The 19,618-nt window shown below is 45.2% G+C and overlaps 3 protein-coding genes across 3 annotated transcripts; 1 reads left to right on the top strand and 2 right to left on the bottom strand.

Moving 5' to 3' along the window:
- Nucleotides 1-310: 310 nt before the first annotated feature.
- Nucleotides 311-8,220, bottom strand: asb14a (ankyrin repeat and SOCS box containing 14a; the record flags this gene model as incomplete). The annotated part of the gene is made up of 12 exons (XM_079748410.1): nt 311-483; nt 1,394-1,547; nt 2,899-3,027; nt 3,584-3,712; nt 3,998-4,177; nt 4,601-4,706; nt 5,199-5,370; nt 5,846-6,091; nt 6,214-6,372; nt 7,551-7,685; nt 7,789-7,832; nt 8,105-8,220. 12 exons carry the CDS (start codon nt 8,218-8,220, stop codon nt 311-313), a joined length of 1,743 nt encoding a protein of 580 aa, XP_079604536.1.
- A 1,285-nt stretch (nt 8,221-9,505) lies between these two features.
- LOC307083371 (ADP-ribosylation factor 4-like) lies at nt 9,506-11,701 on the top strand (the record flags this gene model as incomplete). Its single annotated transcript, XM_079747235.1, has 6 exons — nt 9,506-9,673; nt 10,167-10,247; nt 10,396-10,505; nt 10,773-10,844; nt 10,983-11,105; nt 11,615-11,701. The coding sequence occupies exons 1-6, from the start codon at nt 9,610-9,612 to the stop codon at nt 11,699-11,701; spliced, it is 537 nt and encodes a 178-aa protein (XP_079603361.1). The 5' UTR covers nt 9,506-9,609.
- Nucleotides 11,702-12,316: 615 nt separating this feature from the next.
- pde12 (phosphodiesterase 12) lies at nt 12,317-18,083 on the bottom strand. The gene is made up of 8 exons (XM_079747413.1): nt 17,184-18,083; nt 14,732-15,153; nt 14,187-14,292; nt 13,886-14,030; nt 13,708-13,786; nt 13,472-13,594; nt 12,914-13,119; nt 12,317-12,645 (listed from the first exon to the last, which is right to left on the bottom strand). The coding sequence occupies exons 1-8, from the start codon at nt 17,753-17,755 to the stop codon at nt 12,526-12,528; spliced, it is 1,773 nt and encodes a 590-aa protein (XP_079603539.1). The 5' UTR covers nt 17,756-18,083; the 3' UTR covers nt 12,317-12,525.
- Nucleotides 18,084-19,618: the final 1,535 nt, after the last annotated feature.

Raw genomic sequence — 19,618 nt, 5'->3', positions numbered from 1 at the left:
TGGTTTAATTTGTCTCAATTCAACTACATTTATCATTCCGTTAGGAACCTTGTTCGTATGGTAAGATTGTTGACAACCGTTAAAGTAGGCAAGAACGAAACCTTAAATAACTATGACTGGAGTATTCTAATGGAATTAGGAACAAAACTTAATATGGCATGCTTAATGATATTAATATACAAACATACATATACATATATATATATATATATATATATATATATATATATATATATATATATATATATATATATATATATATATATATATATATATATATATATATATATATATATATATATGATGTTTATCAGGGCTGGGTTTCCTGCTGGCTGTAAAGGTCATGCTCCCTGAACAGGATGTAGTCCTTCAGTTGCCGGGGCAATGGCAGGAGGCTGATGAAGACGGGCGCCCGGAGCTTACGGAGGCCCAAACGTCTGCGGATGGCCAGGCGACAGAGATGCTGCAGGGAGCGGGCACTCTCTAGAGAGACAGACAGGTACAATAGATATAGTTCATATAGGTTACAGGACTACAATATAGTATGACCTTTAATATATTAATATATCCAACTGCAACTAAAGGGGAAATAGCAGCAGAAACAAAACAGCAATGTATGATAGAGGGATGATACAGAGATAATATGATGGATGATGGAGGGATGAGGAAGGGATGGAGTGAGAGGATGATGATGATGGAGGGATGAGGGAAAGTAAGAGTGAGAGGATGATGAAGGAGGGATGGATTGAGAAGATGATGATGGAGGGATGGAGTGAGAAGATGATGAAGGAGGGATGGATTGAGAAGATGATGATGGAGGGATGGAGTGAGAGGATGATGATGGAGGGATGGAGTGAGAAGATGATGAAGGAGGGATGGAGTGAGAGGATGATGATGGAGGGATTGAGTGAGAGGATGATGATGGAGGGATGGAGTGAGAAGATGATGAAGGAGGGATGGAGTGAGAGGATGATGATGGGGGATGGAGTGAGGGGATGATGATGGAGGGATGAGGGAGAGTAAGAGTGACAGGACGATGAAGGAGGAATCGAGTGAGGGGATGATGATGGCGGGATGAGGGAGGGTAAGAGTGAGAGGATGATGATGATGATGATGATGACGATGATGGAGGGATGATTGAGGGATGGAGTGAGTGATGAGGGAGGGTAAGAGTAAGTTGATTATGATGATGATGATGATGATGATGATGATGATGAGGGAGGGATGGAGAGAGTTATGAGGGAGGGTAAGAGTAAGATCATGATGATAATGAAGGGATGAAGTAACAATGTATTGAGAAGCTGATGATTGAGTGATGAAGGAGGGTAAAAGTGAGAGCATGCTTATGGAGGTATGAATGAGGGATGAAGGAGGAGAGGGAGGAGGACCTTACCCTGGATGTGACAGATCTCCGCCCACTGCTCCTGTCCCCTGAGAGCTGATTGGATCTGCGAGCAGAGGGTCACATGATCTACATAGTCCAAAAGGATCCGTACCACATGACCGGTCAGGTGACGGAGCCAGGAGATCGTCATCACTTCGCAGAACTAGAGTGAGAGAAAGAGACCTTTACACAGAACTAGAGTTAGAGAAAGACATCTTTACACAGAACTAGAGTTAGAGAAAGAGACCTTTACACAGAACTAGAGTGACAGAAAGAGACCTTTACACAGAACTAGAGTTAGAGAAAGAGACCTTTACACAGAATTTGAGTTAGAGAAAGAGACCTTTACACAGAACTAGAGTTAGAGAAAGAGATCTTTACACAGAACTAGAGTTAGAGAAAGAGACCTTTACACAGTACTAGAGTGACAGAAAGAGACCTTTACACAGAACTAGAGTTAGAGAAAGAGACCTTTACACAGAACTAGAGTTAGAGAAAGACATCTTTACACAGACCTAGAGTTAGAGAAAGACATCTTTACACAGAACTAGAGTTAGAGAAAGAGACCTTTACACAGAACTAGAGTGACAGAAAGAGACCTTTACACAGAACTAGAGTTAGAGAAAGAGACCTTTACACAGAATTTGAGTTAGCGAAAGAGACCTTTACACAGAACTAGAGTTAGAGAAAGAGACCTTTACACAGAACTAGAGTTAGAGAAAGAGACCTTTACACAGAACTAGAGTGACAGAAAGAGACCTTTACACAGAACTAGAGTTAGAGAAAGAGACCTTTACACAGAACTAGAGTTAGAGAAAGAGACCTTTACACAGAACTAGAGTGAGAGAAAGAGACCTTTACACAAAACTAGAGTTAGAGAAAGACACCTTTACACAGAACTAGAGTTAGAGAAAGAGACCTTTACACAGAACTAGAGTGACAGAAAGAGACCTTTACACAGAACTAGAGTTAGAGAAAGAGACCTTTACACAGAACTAGAGTTAGAGAAAGAGACCTTTACACAGAACTAGAGTGAGAGAAAGAGACCTTTACACAGAACTAGAGTTAGAGAAAGACACCTTTACACAGAACTAGAGTTAGAGAAAGAGACCTTTACACAGAACTAGAGTGACAAAAAGAGACCTTTACACAGAACTAGAGTTAGAGAAAGAGACCTTTACACAGAACTAGAGTTAGAGAAAGACACCTTTACACAGAACTAGAGTTAGAGAAAGAGACCTTTACACAGAACTAGAGTTAGAGAAAGAGACCTTTACACAGAACTAGTTAGAGAAATACACCTTTACACAGAACTAGAGTTAGAGAAAGAGACCTTTACACAGAACTAGAGTTAGAGAAAGAGACCTTTACACAGAACTGGAGTTAGAGAAAGAGACCTTTACACAGAACTAGAGTTAGAGAAAGAGAACTTTACGCACAACTAGAGAGAGAGAGAGCAAGAGACCAACAAACAAACAAAAAGTTGGCCGACAGCTAACTAGCTGCCAGGTTACCATGGTATCTCTGATGACAGTATCGCTCCAGCCCTCATAATCGTCAGGTACATGGGAAGCGTCTCCATAGCGGCAGTCAAAACAGCGTTTCACGTCGTACCCATAGTTACACAGCATCCTTAGTAACACCTGGAGAGAAAAATCGTCCATTGTGATTTTTTCTCAGTTTGCAAACAGAACATGAATAAGACTTTAAAGGGGAACTATAATAACTATTTAACAATTTTATGATTTTTATAAATTAAATACAAATATAATTAAACCCTAATAATCTTAAGTTCTTCTTAAGGTGTCTCTAAAGAAGGTTCTCAACCTCCAGATCTTCGTTGTACACGCTTCTACTATGTTAAAAGTCACCACTGCTACCCCGTTCAGGGACATTTTTCAAGAACCTGGAATGTACAGACGCTGGGGCCCGTAGGCGGGGGCTTGTCCAGGACCTGTGGCCTCCGTCCTGGGATCGTTCCCTATCAACGGTCCTAATTGGGCGTTTTTTCAGGAACCCAGATCCCGAGCAGTCTTACAGGGTCTCACCGGGTCTCCTATTGTGTCTAAGGAGATCTAAGGATCTCCAAGGGATCTAACACAGTTTCTAAGGGTCTTCCGGGTCTGTTATTGTGTCTAAGGGGTCTAACACAGTTGTCTTCTTGTCACAGTTGGTCTTCCGGGTCTCTGAGGGTCTTACAGGGTCTCGGAGGGCGTACTGCAGAGCGGAGGGGTAGTGGGTGGTGTTGACCGTAGAGTAGTAGTTGACGTTGGCTCCGGACTGTAGCAGCAGGTGGATCAGCTCAAAGTTACCCAGACGAAGCGCCATCTATAGGAAACACAGTGTCACTGCAGGGAACAGATACTAACCCACAAGATCAGATACCATAGCCCTAGGCATAGAGACAGACAAACAGGCAGGCACACTGATAGACAGACAGGCAGACAAGTAGACAGGTAGACAGACAGATCTAACCTTAGTCCTTATTGATGCTTCACACTTTTAATAATGTTCACTCAGTCTGTCAGAAGGATTGTTGTTATGAACAAGTGTGGCTAGCATGTGAGCAGGAATAACTAGAGTTAGGAGGTGTGTTAGTGTTTGCCTCTGTACCTGCAGACAGCTGACCGGGTCCTGATTGGTCCGGGCTCCAGCGGCCAGCAGCAGCCTCACTGAGGCCAGGTCGCTGTTGGAGACGGCGTAGGAAAGCGCAGACCTCCTCTCGTCGTCATAGTTACGGCGTACACAGTGATGGAGCATGAAGTTAGGGTCATAGCCTGCGTCAAGCAAGGCCTGGGGGTGATCAGACAGCACGTTGTTAAGGCTCAGTACCAGCAATCATACACGGTCACCGCAGTAACCAGTTTACTCCCATACCGACTACCGTGTTCACGTGGTAACTACGGTAAACAGGTTACGGTCAATCTGACCACCATATCTGCATGGTCGCTACAGTAACCAGGTTATGGTCATATTGACTATCATGTTTACATTGGCGAAACGGTGAGCAGGTTACGGTCATCTCAACTGCTGTGTTTACATGGGGACTATGATCAACAGGTTACGGTGATACTGAATACCTTGTTTACATGGTCACGACGATAACCAGGCTACGATCATACTAAATATGATATGATGATTCCATTCCGAGGGTAATCACGGTCACAGGTTTAATCACAAGTAAGTTTAAGCATGTGCATAGGTGCGTGTGTTTACCTTGATACAGAGTGTGTGTCCCCCACCTGCAGCCGCATGTAGAGGACTCATCCCGCTTTCCTCAATACACACCAGAGACGTGCACGGAATCAACAACTCTACAGCCCTGTACACACAAACATAAAGGAGAGCAAATTAGAAATTGGATACAGAGATGGCTCATTAAGGAGCAGGTAGTGATCAGACAGTACAGAGACAGGTCATTAAGGAGCAGGTAGTGATCAGACATTAAAGAGACAGGTCATTAAGGAGCAGGTAGGGGTTAGACAGTACAGAGACAGGTCAATGAGGAGCAGGTAGGGGTTAGACAGAACAGAGACAGGTCATTAAGGAGCAGGTAGGGGTTAGACAGTACAGAGACAGGTCAATGTCTTTAATTAGCAGGTCGGGGTTAGACAGTACAGAGAAGGGTTATTAAGAAGCAGGTATTGGTTAGGAAGTACATTATACACAGGTTGTACACAGGTTATAAAGGAGCAGGTAGGGGTTGGACAGTGAATACAGAGACAGGTCATTAGGCAGCAGGTAGTGTCAGAGAGGTCATAATGAAGCAGGCAGTGTTAGACAGGTTTCGAAGCAGCAGGTAGACAGGGCCTACTCCAGGTGTCCTCGGTGGGCAGCCCGGTGGAGCGGTAGGTGTCCAGTGAGTTTGGTGACGTTAGCATCGGCTCCGTGTGCTAGCAGCTGCCTGATTACGCTGGGCACCCCGCGCGCACACGCCTCGTACAAGATTGACGCCCCGTCCTTGGCCTGGGAGGACACACTTGCCCCTAGAGCAGAGAGACAGGCTGTCTGTGTTTGTGTGTCGGTATGTCTACCTTGCCATAATGCCTGCCTATCTCACCTGTCTCCAGCAGGGTGCTGACTAGGTTGGTGTTTCTGCTTGTCTCACATCTCAGCCTGTCTCTCTGACCATCTGTATGTCTGTCTGTTTGCCCACCTGTATATCTGTGTGTGTCTGCCTGTCTGGCTGTCTGTGTGTCTGCCTGTTCTTCTTCCTGAATATCTGTGTGTGTCTGCCTGTCTGTCTGTCTGTGTGTCTGCCTGTTTGTCTTCCTGTATATCTGTGTGTGTCTGCCTGTCTTTCTGTCTGTCTGTGTGTCTGCCTGTTTGTCTTCCTGTCTATCTGTGTATGTCTTCCTGTCTTTCTGTCTGGCTGTGTGTCTGCCTGTTTGTCTTCCTGTCTATCTGTGTATGTCTGCCTGTCTTTCTGTCTGCCTGTGTGTGTGTGTCTGCCTGTCTCACCTCTCTCCAGGAGGGTGCAGACTAGGTCTGTGTGTCCGGCCAGGGTGGCGAGGGCGAGGGGTGTGAGGTCATAGTTGCTGCGGGGGTCCACCTGACCTCCCACCTCCAGCAGACGGAGCAGCGTCGGCAGGCTCCCCTGCTGGGCCGCCTCGTGCACGGCCGACCTCCCGTACATGCCCCTCTGGTTCACACTGCAGCCGCCAGACAGCAGCGCATCCACCAGGTCAGGGCGACCGGAGCGCACGGCTGCAGACAGACAGGTCGAGAGGGAGACAGACAGGAAGAGAGAAAAGCAGTCCAAAATGATTGTGTTTTGGAAGCGCAATTGATTGGGCGAGTTTTCGTTTACTCCGCCAATCAGAGTGTACCGAGCTGTAGGGGTGTGTCCTTGTTGCTGTCCGAGGTGTCCGGCCCCGCCCCCTGCTGTAGCAGGTAGCAGACGTTCTCCATTAGGCCCCGCCCCACCGCCACCATGAGGGCCGTCTGCCCACAAACATTCCGACACTCGAGAGAGCCATTCCCGGATGCTGGATCAGATCAGATTAGATTAGATTAGATTCAATTAGATTAGACTAGCATACAGTAGACTAGAATATAATATTATAGAATAGACACTAGAAAATCATATAACAGATTTCATTATTGTAGACTAGATTTGATTAGAGATTAGATAAAAATAAGAGAGTAGAATAGATATTAGCACTAAGGCATCTCTACATGTGAGCTCTAAAGTGGGCTATGTACCTCTGTATGTGAGCTCTATAGAGTAAGGGACCTCTGTATGTGAGCTCTATAGTGTAAGGTACCTCTGTATGTGAGCTCTATAGTGTAAGGTGCCTCTGTATGTGAGCTCTATAGTGTAAGGTACCTCTGTATGTGAGCTCTATAGTGTAAGGTCCCTCTGTATGTGAGCTCTAAAGTGTAAGGTACTTCTGTATGTAAGCTCTATAGAGTAAGGTACCTCTGTATGTGAGCTCTATAGTGTAAGGTACCTCTGTATGTGAGCTCTATAGTGTAAGGTACCTCTGTATGTGAGCTCTATAGTGTAAGCTACCTCTGTATGTGAGCTCTATAGAGTAAGGGACCTCTGTATGTGAGCTCTATAGTGTAAGGTACCTCTGTATGTGAGCTCTATAGTGTAAGGTGCCTCTGTATGTGAGCTCTATAGTGTAAGGTACCTCTGTATGTGAGCTCTATAGTGTAAGGTGCCTCTGTATGTGAGCTCTATAGTGTAAGGTACCTCTGTATGTGAGCTCTATAGTGTAAGGTCCCTCTGTATGTGAGCTCTAAAGTGTAAGGTACTTCTGTATGTAAGCTCTATAGAGTAAGGTACCTCTGTATGTGAGCTCTATAGTGTAAGGTACCTCTGTATGTGAGCTCTATAGTGTAAGGTACCTCTGTACGTGAGCTCTATAGTGTAAGGTACCTCTGTATGTGAGCTCTATAGAGGAAGGGACCTCTGTATGTGAGCTCTATAGTGTAAGGTACCTCTGTATGTGAGCTCTATAGTGTAAGGTACCTCTGTATGTGAGCTCTATAGTGTAAGGTACCTCTGTATGTGAGCTCTATAGTGTAAGGTCCCTCTGTATGTGAGCTCTAAAGTTTAAGGTACTTCTGTATGTAAGCTCTTTAGAGTAAGGTACCTCTGTATGTGAGCTCTATAGTGTAAGGGACCTCTGTATGTGAGCTCTATAGTGTAAGGTACCTCTGTATGTGAGCTCTAGGATGGTCTTGTTTCTCTGTGCCGCAGCCTCGTGAAGTGGAATCCATCCAATGCTGTCTGTCTCTTTAAACCTGTCTTTCTCTCCAGCACATAGAGCCTTGAGCAAGCTCTCATCACCTAACAGGCAGATAGACAGACAGACAGACAGACCGCAGGTCTCAACCCTGATCATAATCAAATCATATCCTAACCATAACCTGAGATAAAACCTCATCCTCACCTTCTCTGATGGCTCGGAAGATCTCTTTGCTCTCTGCAGAACTGCTGCTCCCTCCCAGCCAACCAGAGACAGGGATGAGGTGAGAGCACATAATACATAAACATATACATACTATACATGCACACATAAAATTGTCCATGATTTCAAAGTAATACAGCAACACCACGCCATACTTAACATTACATCCAGAACCAGAAGTAAACAAGCAGACGTGGGCAGGACCTTAGTGCTTAGGCTGTTTGGCTTCCAGACCAATGGTTCTGGGTTTGAGTGACAAAATAGTCAACTAGATGATGGAGGATAATACCTAGTGGACCTGCTGGTGTCCTGGGCTGCTCCAGGGTTCCTGTCCTGCAGACTCTCCTCCAGGCTGTACTGGGCCTCTAGGTCCTCCAGCTCCAGCAGGTGGTTGAGGTCCTCCAGCTGGTCCATCCCCAGCCTGCTACCACCTGCCAGCACCAGGCTTAAGAGAGGACGACCGGAGAAGGCTTGTGACGGCTGGGGACGGTCATCTTCACAGAAATCCCCACAAAATATGTTGCCACCAGTGGTTCATTTCCCATTATGCAATTTGTAGCTTCCCAGTGTAAAAACCAGTCACATCTACTGGTTGTACTCCACAGTCTCTACTGTTGGACACTGGAGCTGCCCAGTACAACCACAGTCTTCTACTGGTTATTCTTGGAGCTGCCCAGTACATCCTGAGTCTCCTGAGGCAAGCCCATTAGCCTAGTGTGCTAGTGCTAATGAGTCATGCTAGCTGCTAGCTAGTGCAGGTTGAGTACCTTGTTGTCCAATCTGGCAGGGGGGCGGGGTTCTGCTCCTCTCGTGTGTGTGTGTGTGTGTGTGTGTGTGTGTGTGTGTGTGTGTGTGTGTGTGTGTGTGTGTGTGTGTGTGTGTGTGTGTGTGTGTGTGTGTGTGTGTGTGTGTGTGTGTGTGTGTGTGTGTGTGTGTGTGTGTGTATGTATGTTAATGTGTGGAAGTGTTTGTTTATCAGAAGGCAGCAGCTCCTTGACTACATATATCTTCATGCTAAAAATACACATACACTTTACACACACACGTTCCCCGGTCAAATGACCCAAGGGGTCATTTGAACCCGACTGTTAAAGTGACAGCACATCTTGCTTTCGTTTGTTTATGCATGTGTTTGTGTGTGTGTGTGTGTGTGTGTGTGTGTGTGTGTGTGTGTGTGTGTGTGTGTGTGTGTGTGTCTGTGTGTGTGTGTGTGTGTGTGTGTGTTTATATATTTTACAATATTTTTTTTTACTATCAAGGGATAAGACATGACAGTGACCCTGTACAGTCTGACTATAGCAAACGTGTTTCAACAGCGCCCCACTATGAGCAAAGCATGAACTGCTCCTATAATCAAGTGACTTTATATGGCTCCTCGCCTTCGCTTAAAGTAAACAAATATCGCAGTGTAATATCCTTCAAAATCCTTCACACCGAAAGTGTGAACACGTGAAAAATTATGAATACTATTGAGTTTTGATGAACGTGCAACCTCGCCGCTGACCCGGATTAGAAACCGTGCGTCATGGGGTCATTCTTGTACATCCATGTCATCACCTCCACCTAGGCACCTTTGACTTTTCGTTGTTTTCATGTTGCCAAGTGACATGGAAGATAGAAGTTACCCGACCTATTGTCCTGTCGTACCCTCCCTTCTCCATATGTATTTAAACCGCGGACTCCAGACAAAGGAGAGACAGCGGAGGAAAATATTTAAGAGGAGGGAGAACAACAGAAGAGGAATCCTCACATCCCACCTGCATCCCACCTGCGAATAAAGACCACCTGCTCACCCGTCCGAATATGGGAGGCCTCGTCTCACAATTGGCTCGCTTCGTTACCATGAAACCCATCAGAATTCTCATGGGTAAGTAAATTTTATTATCTTAAAGAAAAAATTGATGACAACAATTGTGGTGTTGTTGTTGTTGTTGTATCTATTACGCTAAATCAATGCAGGCTACAATATGAACGCCGTTTTTTTTTCCCTATGTATTTCCATTATCGTCCTGATGGAACTTCTTAGTTGGATATAAAATAGAAATATCGGTAAACTATATCTCAACATCTTATGTCCTTTAATGTTTGTTTAAAAGCATGTTGCAGTAGATTGTAGTAGTAATTAATTAACATAATCAATGACTTAAATTACAATTTTCAAAAAAAAGATGTTTTCCCCCTGAAGACAGTATGTATGTATTTCTGTATTATTGGAAGAGCGTTGAGCCCCTTTCCCGTGTAAAGAGTGCCTCTGTTGTTGCCCTTGTCTTGTTGAATACTGGTCATGCTTATAGTGGACTTTGCTGACGACAGATCTTGTTTCTTTGTGGGTTGAGTTGACTTCTGGTTTTGTTTCCAAGTTGGTTTAGATGCTGCGGGGAAAACTACTGTCCTGTACAAACTGAAGCTGGGAGAGGTGGTCTCCCCCATCCCTACTATAGGTACATCCATCTAGCCTTTACTTCATCCATCAATCAGTCTCCAATCCTCTATCTACCCATCCAGCCTTCATCCATCCACCCGTCTGTCTGACTTATCAGTTGGATTTATGTGTTATACTGTGTTTAACGTGTAGTGCTGGGTTTTCAGGGTTCAACGTTGAGGCGGTGGACTATAAGAATGTGAGTTTCACCGTTTGGGACGTTGGTGGACAGAACATCATCAGAACCCTGTGGAGACATTACTTCACTAACACACAGGTACTACTAACAGTTCTAGGAAAATGTTTACATTACCACTGAAACTTATACAAATACTACTTTCAAAATAATACAATACTATCATACAACAAATAATGCAATACAATACGCAGGTACTACTCACAATGCTACTACTAGGAATGCCAGTACATTACTACTGAAACTTTTACAATTGCCTTGGATCTACTTATTAACATTCACTACTAACAAACTATGGTTACGGTTGTTGACACCGTTCTGTCTGTCTGTTTGCCCATCGCGCACCAGGGGCTGATATATGTGGTGGACAGTAGTGATCCAGAGAGGATGAAAGAAGCCGCAACAGAGCTGCATCTTATGGTACGGTCTCTCTTCGGGATCTATTCTAGTTCATGTTCGTTTGCATTATGGTTAAGATTATGGTTAAATTCATCAGAACTCGTGAGTCTGATTCCCCTGCAGGACTTGAATGCATCACGGTTGTCTTCTGTCTTCTAGTTGGAGGAGGATGAGCTGAGGGGCATGGCCGTGCTGGTAATGGCAAATAAACAGGACCTGCCCAGAGCCATGTCTGTCAGTGACGTAACAGGGGCCCTCGCTCTGCCAGGGCTGTCCAACACGGTAGGGGCCGCGGCTCAGCATGGGCTATCTAAAATATATTATAATATAATATTAATGACTATTACATATACATATATATAAAATATATTCATGGCCGCCGTGTGTGAACTCCGCGAGCCGTTTCCCAATAAGAACCTATAATTACGTCATCACAGCTAAAATGTAATTTGTTGCGTGTTGCCTACCTCAGATTTTTCCACACTGAACTAACATCAGAAGCATGTTTTTAAACTTTTTATTAATGATCAGCTTTGTTAAGGTAGACTACGCGATTTTACGTAGGACCTCATTCACTCTACTTGTATTTAAGATGACAGGCTCGCTAGGATATGAAATGGCTGCTACAAGTTATCTAGGCTACTGTGATCCATACCCCAGTCGTAGAAACTACAAACATAAAGCCTATTTCTGTCTGTGTGTTTACTGGTGATAACTGCATGAATAAAACAGTTTCTATCCGTGGGTCTAGTGGTGAGTCTTTTTAATAAAACCCTTTTCTGTGTTTTTAGTGGTCTGTCCAGGGCTGCTGTGCGGTCAGTGGTGCCGGCCTGATGGAGGGACTCGACTGGCTCTCTATACAGGTCCAGAAACACTAGACCCTACTGACCGCACAGCAGCCGGTCAGTAGCCTACTGCACCTTACACAGAGCCCAACTCATCATGAGGAAGTCACTTGGTGCCGCCTCAATGAGTCCAGAACCTTCTGAGAAGGATCTAGACACTGTCTGTGACAGGCGAAACGAAGTTGGATCGGATTTGTTTGTAAAAGTTGTTTTGTTATGCTTTTGTTTTACATTCTTCTTTAAAAGAAAGTAAGGAAATATTTGTATTGTTTATTGCTGCCTATGTAAAGCACTTTGAATTGCCTATAAATACAAACTACACTATCAAATATTTTATCAGAAATGTAAATAGTCTATTCTGCATCAGCTTTAGTGAAAGATTTATATAAAATATTGAGTGGGAGTTCATACGACGGGATCAATAAAGTTTAATCAAAACAAAGCAGGAAGTGTTTGTTACATGCAAGCGGTCCACAGAGTGCATTCACAAATATAACATTCAATATATAATGAATCCTAGCTAAGATGGTGCTATTGGACACACCCCAGCACAAGAAAGGAAGCCCCTTCCATTGATTATTATGGCAGAGTTTCCGTCGCAATGGATTGGTTCATATTATCTTGGTCAGATTAAGTTATATTAGTCTAGGTTACAATGATTTATATTAAGTCTAGGTTAATATGGGTTACATTCGTCTAGGGTTAGGAAGTTTGATAAAACACAGGAACCAGTGACTCTTGTTGATGGTTTATTTTCCAACTCATCACATCAAAGTATCATCTGACATAAAATAAATGGTTCCCCTGTTTCAACCACAACACCGTTCACACATGCTGAGTCCAGAGGGGGCTGGGGTTCAGGGTCTGAAGCGCAGGTCACAGACCAGAGCGATGTGGTCAGAGGGGTGGGCTACGCTCGGCAGGGCCTGGTGACTGGTCACCTCCTCGTGGGTGGGCATCGGAATCACCTGATCCACCTGCAGGACAAACGCTGGTATTAGATGGTAGTAGCTAACTTAGCGTATCATGTAGCCGCTAACTTTGCCTAGTACGCAGCCTGTAACTTAGCTCTGCATGTAGCCGTTATCTGATGCGTTGTTTCTTACTTAACCCGGCATGCAGCACCCGTCCTCATTGCTCAAATATTGACCAGGTATTTATCCTTGGCTGCATTAGCATGTAGCCGCTTAAAGTTGTGGCATGACGCCTAGGATGGTTGTAGAGCAGCACGTGGCTTCACAGTACCTCAAGGCTGTCAGGCTGCAAGAAGACGTAGTCGAGGACGCCATGGAAACCCCCTACGTAGTTGGTGTAGGCGGGGTCTCCGCAGGCGCTGAGCAGAGGGGGGAGGGGCGAGTGCAGCTCCATGGGGAGGGCCTCCTCTGGACCACTAGAGACCCAGTCTGGGTGGGAGTCTGGCACCAGACCCCCCTGGATCAACTGGCAGACACCTGGGAGGGAGTGATTTATTCATGTATTGTGTTTAGTATTTATACATTTTTTATAATGTAAAACTACATTTTCTTATTTATGGCTCTTATTTTACTGTTTTTGGTTGGCAATTGAAATGTACATTTCCATACCAATAAGCCCTTCAATTTGAAAGGGGGAGAGAGAGAGAGAGAGAGAGAGAGAGAGAGAGAGAGAGAGAGAGAGAGAAATAATATGAAAGATACATATTTTGGCCCTCTTGAAAGTTGTCCTTTGGGCAGCTCTTCAGTTCAGTGAACAATGGTTTCTGTAGCCTGAGCTGGTATGGGTAACCTAGGTTTGGGGTTATCAAGGTGTTCGGGAGGGGGTTACCAGAGTCGGGGGTGGAGTTGAAGTCTCCACAGAAGATGAAGGCGGCTCCAGGTGCTACCTGTTTGATCACATGACTCAGGTGTTGCAGGGCCACGCCCATCTGCACCAGACGGACGTTTCCCCCTGAAGGAGCAAAACCAAACATTCAGATCCACAACATTGCAGGAAACGCAAATCCAGCTTTGGTGTGTTAGTGGTTTGCCTTGGGGGTGATAGTAGGTGGTTAGGTGGCTTACCTTTAGGGTGCCAGTACAAATGAGTGTTTCCTACACAGAGCTTATTGGAGGGCTCATTCAGCTTCTCAAACACAGACACCTACAAGAAAGAGAGAGGGAGAGAAATGTCATTACCCTCACTTCAGCCCGTCATTGTGTTCCCCTGGTTACCTGAGGGGCAGAGGGTCGCCATGGTTACCTGCAGGGTGGTGGACAGGTGGAGGACCTTGTCCTTGAGGGCAGGATTGGCAGAGACTCTCTCCAGCATGTCGCTGTGCAGGGGGTCTGAGGCCAGCGCTTCGCTTATCATGACGTCGTGACGACTCAGCAGACGCAGCCGTGACCTGGGAACCCCACATCACATGACCAATCACGATCCAATGATAAGGCCACGCTTAGACAGCCTCCCTGTTGGAGCGTGATGACCGTCACTATCCACTACGGAGGCCATGCTCAGACGGCCAATCAGCGGGCGAGGAGTGGTCGTGGGCGAGGCTAACCTGCGGTAGAAGGTGGCCAGCCCCTCGTGTTGGCGTTCTTTGACCCGGAAGGTTCCGTCCAGACCGTACGCATCCAGCGCCGGAGCCAGGCTGTCGGAAAACACTCCTGGAGGACACACAGCACGGTAACATTACACCACATATACTTAGCTGACACTATGCACCAAAGCGACTAACAAGAAGTGCATTCAGCCATGAAATAATAGAATAATTATAATATAACGCATAATCATGCAACCCATAAAGGGTAAATATTTGAGTAAATAGAATGATAAATGATAAATGATTAATAATAAAATAAATAATAAAATAACTGCCACGATATGGAAACTAGTTTCAGCTGTCCTAACGTCAGCAGGGAGCTCGTTCCACCATTGTGGAGCCAGGACAGCAAACCATCAGGTTTTTTCTGAGCGGCTGGGGTCCCTATGTAGCGAGGCAGTAGCACGCCGGTTTGCGGTCATAGTGCGTAGTGGACGTGATGGGGTGTACGGACTGACCAGGTCCTTGTCAGGGGTCATGGTCCACGTCTTATGGTCCATCACCTGTGTCGACCTCCTGCAGACAGAGCAGGTCGGCCCTGTATCCCGCCAGCTCCTTCAGCAGGAGGTTGAAGCGGTAGTCCAGCTGGAGCGCGTAGGGGGGGCAGTAGGGGTACAGCACCGTCCGGGACATCTCCGTCTGGGCGTACACGTCGGCCAGGATGTTGTAGGACAGCACCCTCAGCCCCTCCGGCCCCGCCTCCCTGCCCGTGTAGGCGTGCCGGTTGTCACACGTGCACCAGCCGGGCCCCGCCTCCACCGTTGCCACGGAGACCAGCTCCTTGGGCGGTCCGCTGCGCGCCCCGTCCCGAGGGGTGGCGACGACCTTTAGCCTGGAGCCGATGTCCAGGTTAGACGGCACGAAGACACGCCCATTTCCTGCCGGCACCCACTCTGCTTCCTTTGTGGAGGCGTCGCCCTCTGGGCTGGGAGCAGAAGATAGTGGATAAGATAAGATGATTGATTGGCCTATTGATAGTATAGTAGTATGACATGGTACAGATAATCGTACAGTTTAGTATAAAAGATAGTAAAGTGTAGTAGGGGAGAACGGGGTAATGTGAGACGCTCCCTGTATCTAGGCAATGGTACACATTTGTGGTCATGTGACCATTATGTTTTCAAGCCCCTCCCATTTCCCCTTGGCCATGAAGGAGAACCTCCTGGTGCTGTGGTAAGCATGTTTTTTTCATAAAAATATATTTTTTGCATGTAAAAGTAAATGTTCTTGCTGTCAACTTAATCAACTGTTGTGCTAAAGCAAATTGATTCAGGTAGAAAAACTTATATCATACATGTTGATGAACTACCAACATATACAACCATGTGATGATGCTATCTGAAGATTAGCCTGAATTACTAAGAGAGGTTGTTTTTTCTAAAATGGTGGTGGTGAGGCACAAGTTAAGTTTAGTCTTAAACATATTTTAATGTAATGTCATAAACATTGTAGAAAAGTCATCATGCCAAGGCAATACAGCAGGAAGACAACCTGGGGCAAAACACCCCTCGAGGAGATGGAGAGTGCAGCCACTGAGGTCAAGGAAGGGAAGATGTCTTTAAGAGCAGCTGCAATGGACAGTTATATTGACAAGTCAAGCCTCCTAAGATTTATGAAGAAAAAAGAGAAAGGGGAAGTAAAATCAGTAGCCTGGGGTGCAGTAGCTGAGGCAAAGAGAATAGTCACAGATGAGATGGAGGAGGAGCTTGCCCAACACTTGAAACAACTAGCTGAACAGTTCCATTGCCTTCTTCCAATTAAGTGCCGTCAACTGGCATTTGCAGAGAAAAACAATATCCCTGTCCCTGCCAATTCGACAAAGACACAATGTGCAGGTAGGCTAGGGTGTCCAAGAGATCACGATTCTGTAGGTTAACTAAGACACACTGATCTTGCCACAAAGCTAAATCTTATAATAATGAATTGTCTACTCTAGGTGCAGATTGGTTTGGCAGCTTCCTAGCACGTCGCCATCGCTCTGTCCGAACTCCAGATGCTAATTCATCAACTGCGCATGGTCCAGATGGATGTGCCTCGCCAGCTGTCTCAGATGTGCCACGTGTTCCCAGCCGACCTGGATATGTGTCTCCTCGCGAAATCGTACCACTTCCCAAATGTTCCCCCAGAAACCAAACGAAAGCGTGTAAAGACAGTCATCATAACTGGTACTCCTTAGAAGCAGGCAATTTAAAAGGCTTATAAAGAAAGACATAATAAACTGGCTGGGAAAAAGCAAAACAGCAAAGAAAAGGGAAAACCGAAAAAGAAAGCAACCAAAAAGAAAATCGTAGTTAGCAGCTCTGAGGAGAGTGATGTCCCTGTCCCACTTGATGATGTGTCTGACGAAGAGAGCTCTGAGGATGAGAGAAGTGATCCAGGAAACACAGATCTGTCCGTGGGTGACTTTGTCATAGTTAACTTTGCAACCAAACACAGGAGCGTCCGTTACATTGGAATCCTGACAGCTAGCATGACAACCACACATTACTGGAATGTGTGGTTGTCATGCTAGCTGTAAGGATTCTAATTGTTACAACATGTGTTGTTATGGTAGTTTCAGAGTGGATAAAGTAAATGGATCAGTTTACCCCCCGCTGATTCACTTTACCCCCTTGATTTCGCTGGTCTGTCTCAGTTTACCCCTAAGATGGGGTAAAGTGAGATAAACTTGATAAAGTGAGACACAAGACCACTTTTTAAAAAACAATCATATTTTCACTGCCCTTCGTCCTGAATACATTCTGATAATTTCCATTGCTAGGAAACATCCTGAATTAATGGGATATGTGTACATTTTAGAGATATGTCATTTTAGCTCGCTTAGAGGGTAGCAAATGTAAAAAATGTCTCACTTTCCCCACTCTCCCCTACAGTATAGTTTAGAAAACAGTATATTACAGTATAAGATAGTTAGCGTGATAGATTAGAATAGATAACTTTGCTCCTTCTGTGTACCTTATGGTAGCTTCGTGTTTGTACCAGGTCAACTCACAGTCCTCCAGCCGGCCGAACTCCACCTCAAGCCGGGGGCAGACAGGGAAGCCGGCCAGCAGACAACCTGGCAGCTGGGCCCGGGTGAAGTTCGGTCCGTTCCGCTGCACCTCGTATCTCATTTCTCCAATGTGGAGAGTCGTGCCGTCTTGCCAGGCCTCGCTGTTCTCCGCATCCTCCGACACCGGCTCCCCGTTGTACAGCAGCTTCACAACCACCGGCTCGGCGGCAGCCTGGGGGGCTTTGCTCTTCTTGGACTTCTTGGCTCGACCTCCCTGACCGCCACCCCTGGCCGCGTTGTTAGCGATCCGGAGCAGGACTTTCCCAAGCTCCTCAGTTTGGTCCCGCAGCATGTGTCTGTGGCTACCGTCCAGGACGAACGAGATGGTGAGTTTGGGTTCTCCGGCGACACACCTGACCACGACCCTGTCCTCCATCCTGCTTAGGAACCGATAGCTTTGCAAATGAAAAGTCCTCGTAACAGATGTCACACAGCGTGAAAACAATCTCGAGGTCGTTGGAAGATATTTTAACATAAGGACAACAACGACACACAATACACAAAGAGCTAAAGCTGTAATATTAACAGCACGGTCCACCCGGTTTTTATCTGTATATTCCTTTTGATGTCGGAACAATAAAACCCGACACGGAGAAACTCAACCTGTCTGAGGTTAAACTCAACTCGCTCATTTCAAAGACAACATGAAGCCATTTCCCCCTATAATCCACAGAACGTGTGTCGACATAGGCAATGGTGTTCACAACAATTAAATTCGTGTGATGTCAAACGATTTAAAAGTCTATTTGATTTTATTTCATTCCATCTTTCTCGCTGTCCAGTGTTTTCGATGTCACACTCCCATGCGGAATATTCCTGTGTTGTGATGAGGATTCTACTTCCGGGTGGTGGTGTCAGCAAGAGCAATCGAATCAGCGGCGCCCAGTGGTCAGGAGACAACATTACAGCCGCAGTTGAACTATAACTACAAAATAGTTACAATAAATATAAATAGTTTAAATACAAAATGTAATTGTACAATAATAATGATTGTATTCTTCTGAAAAAAACGTTATGTATGTAAAGCAACTGTTACAAAAACTATCTGCATTTGCATGATTATGTACATATCTATAAAAATGCTAAAACTGTGATTACAAAAACTGTAATAAATCAAAATTCAAAATAAATCAAGGGAAGATGACAAACTATTATGTTTGTTATAAAACACTGTTTATTACAAATGATTCAAGGTTATAGTCTATTGCAAAGACACTTAAAGGTTGATGTTGTGGAATTGTTGTTCTTTTTTATTGTCAGGTAACACCTGACTCAGTAAATAAACAAGCTTTGTGTTTCCAACATAACCAAACTTTCCGTGGTAGACAATTTATACTGTACAAGCCAAAGAACACAGAATTAGAACATGGATTAGTTAAAACCTGTAGTGGTTCAAATCATGAACATCTAAACTCAATCCTCACACCATCCCTTCTTAGGTTTAGTTAATCATTTCAGGACAGTTATGAGCATGAACAGTTGATTCCTTAAAAGGGTAACTATGTTTCACATTAGGAGATACTGTCATCATTGTGATTAGCATGATGTCCATCTGATGACACGGTTAAACAACCCTTCCTCTCCTCTCCTCCCCTCCACTTCTCCTCTTTTTTATTATTGCATCTTCAGACACTTCACAAGGCTTCACAGCTGTTACATACGATAAATACATATTTATAAATACATGAATAAATACATACGATATGAGGTTTGTCATGTCAGGAGGCAGTGGGACGTCTATAAAACCCTGCTGTAAGCCGGGATCCACATAATATTATCTGTATGTTTCAGTTTCCTCACTAAACCGTGGGTTGTGCTTTGATCAGGAGTAAGGTTCTGAGATGGCACGTTGCTGTATGAATAGGTACGTGTTCTCCTTCTTCCGCTCGAAGTTCAAGTTCTTAATGATTCAAGAAGTCCAGAACCATTCCAAACACCAACCCTACCCTCATTCTGCAGTCCTGAGAGGTAGTAACATCACGTTGTAGTCCTTGTATGTTTGACGTGATGCAGACTGGAATCCTCACGTTATTGGCCGATGGCCGACTATACCTCGCCTAAAGGCAACTGAGGCACCAATATTGTTGCCGTTGGGGGGGGGGGGGGGGGGGGGGGGGGGGGGGAGGCATGGCATGTAAAACACACAGAGGAGCTAGGGTTGGACTCAGTAGTCTACACATGACGAGCAACTAGCAGATTGGTGGACACTAGGTTAGGCATTAGGAATATAGGCAGTCAGCTGCCATGGATTCAGTGCTTCTAACTCCAATAACATGTATTTAGGTTTAGAAATCAGAAAAGCCGTAAGCGTTTTGATTCATTTGGTCATACAAAGCTG

Source organism: Pollachius pollachius (assembly GCF_949987615.1).
Source record: "Pollachius pollachius genome assembly, chromosome: 12".
Classification (NCBI taxonomy): Eukaryota; Metazoa; Chordata; class Actinopteri; order Gadiformes; family Gadidae; genus Pollachius; species Pollachius pollachius.
Note: the sequence above shows the minus strand (reverse complement) of the source record. Positions and strands in the feature narration are given on the sequence as shown.

Excerpts from the sequence above, each read along its gene's own strand:
- pde12 (XM_079747413.1), bottom strand. The coding sequence starts at position 17,755 with ATGTTAAAATATCTTCCAACGACCTCGAGATTGTTTTCACGCTGTGTG. Across the intron at positions 13,120-13,471 it reads CAACTCCACCCCCGACTCTG|GTGTCTGCCAGTTGATCCAG; the intron begins GTAACCCCCTCC and ends ACTCCCTCCCAG. Across the intron at positions 12,646-12,913 it reads TGCAGCCTGACAGCCTTGAG|GTGGATCAGGTGATTCCGAT; the intron begins GTACTGTGAAGC and ends TTTGTCCTGCAG.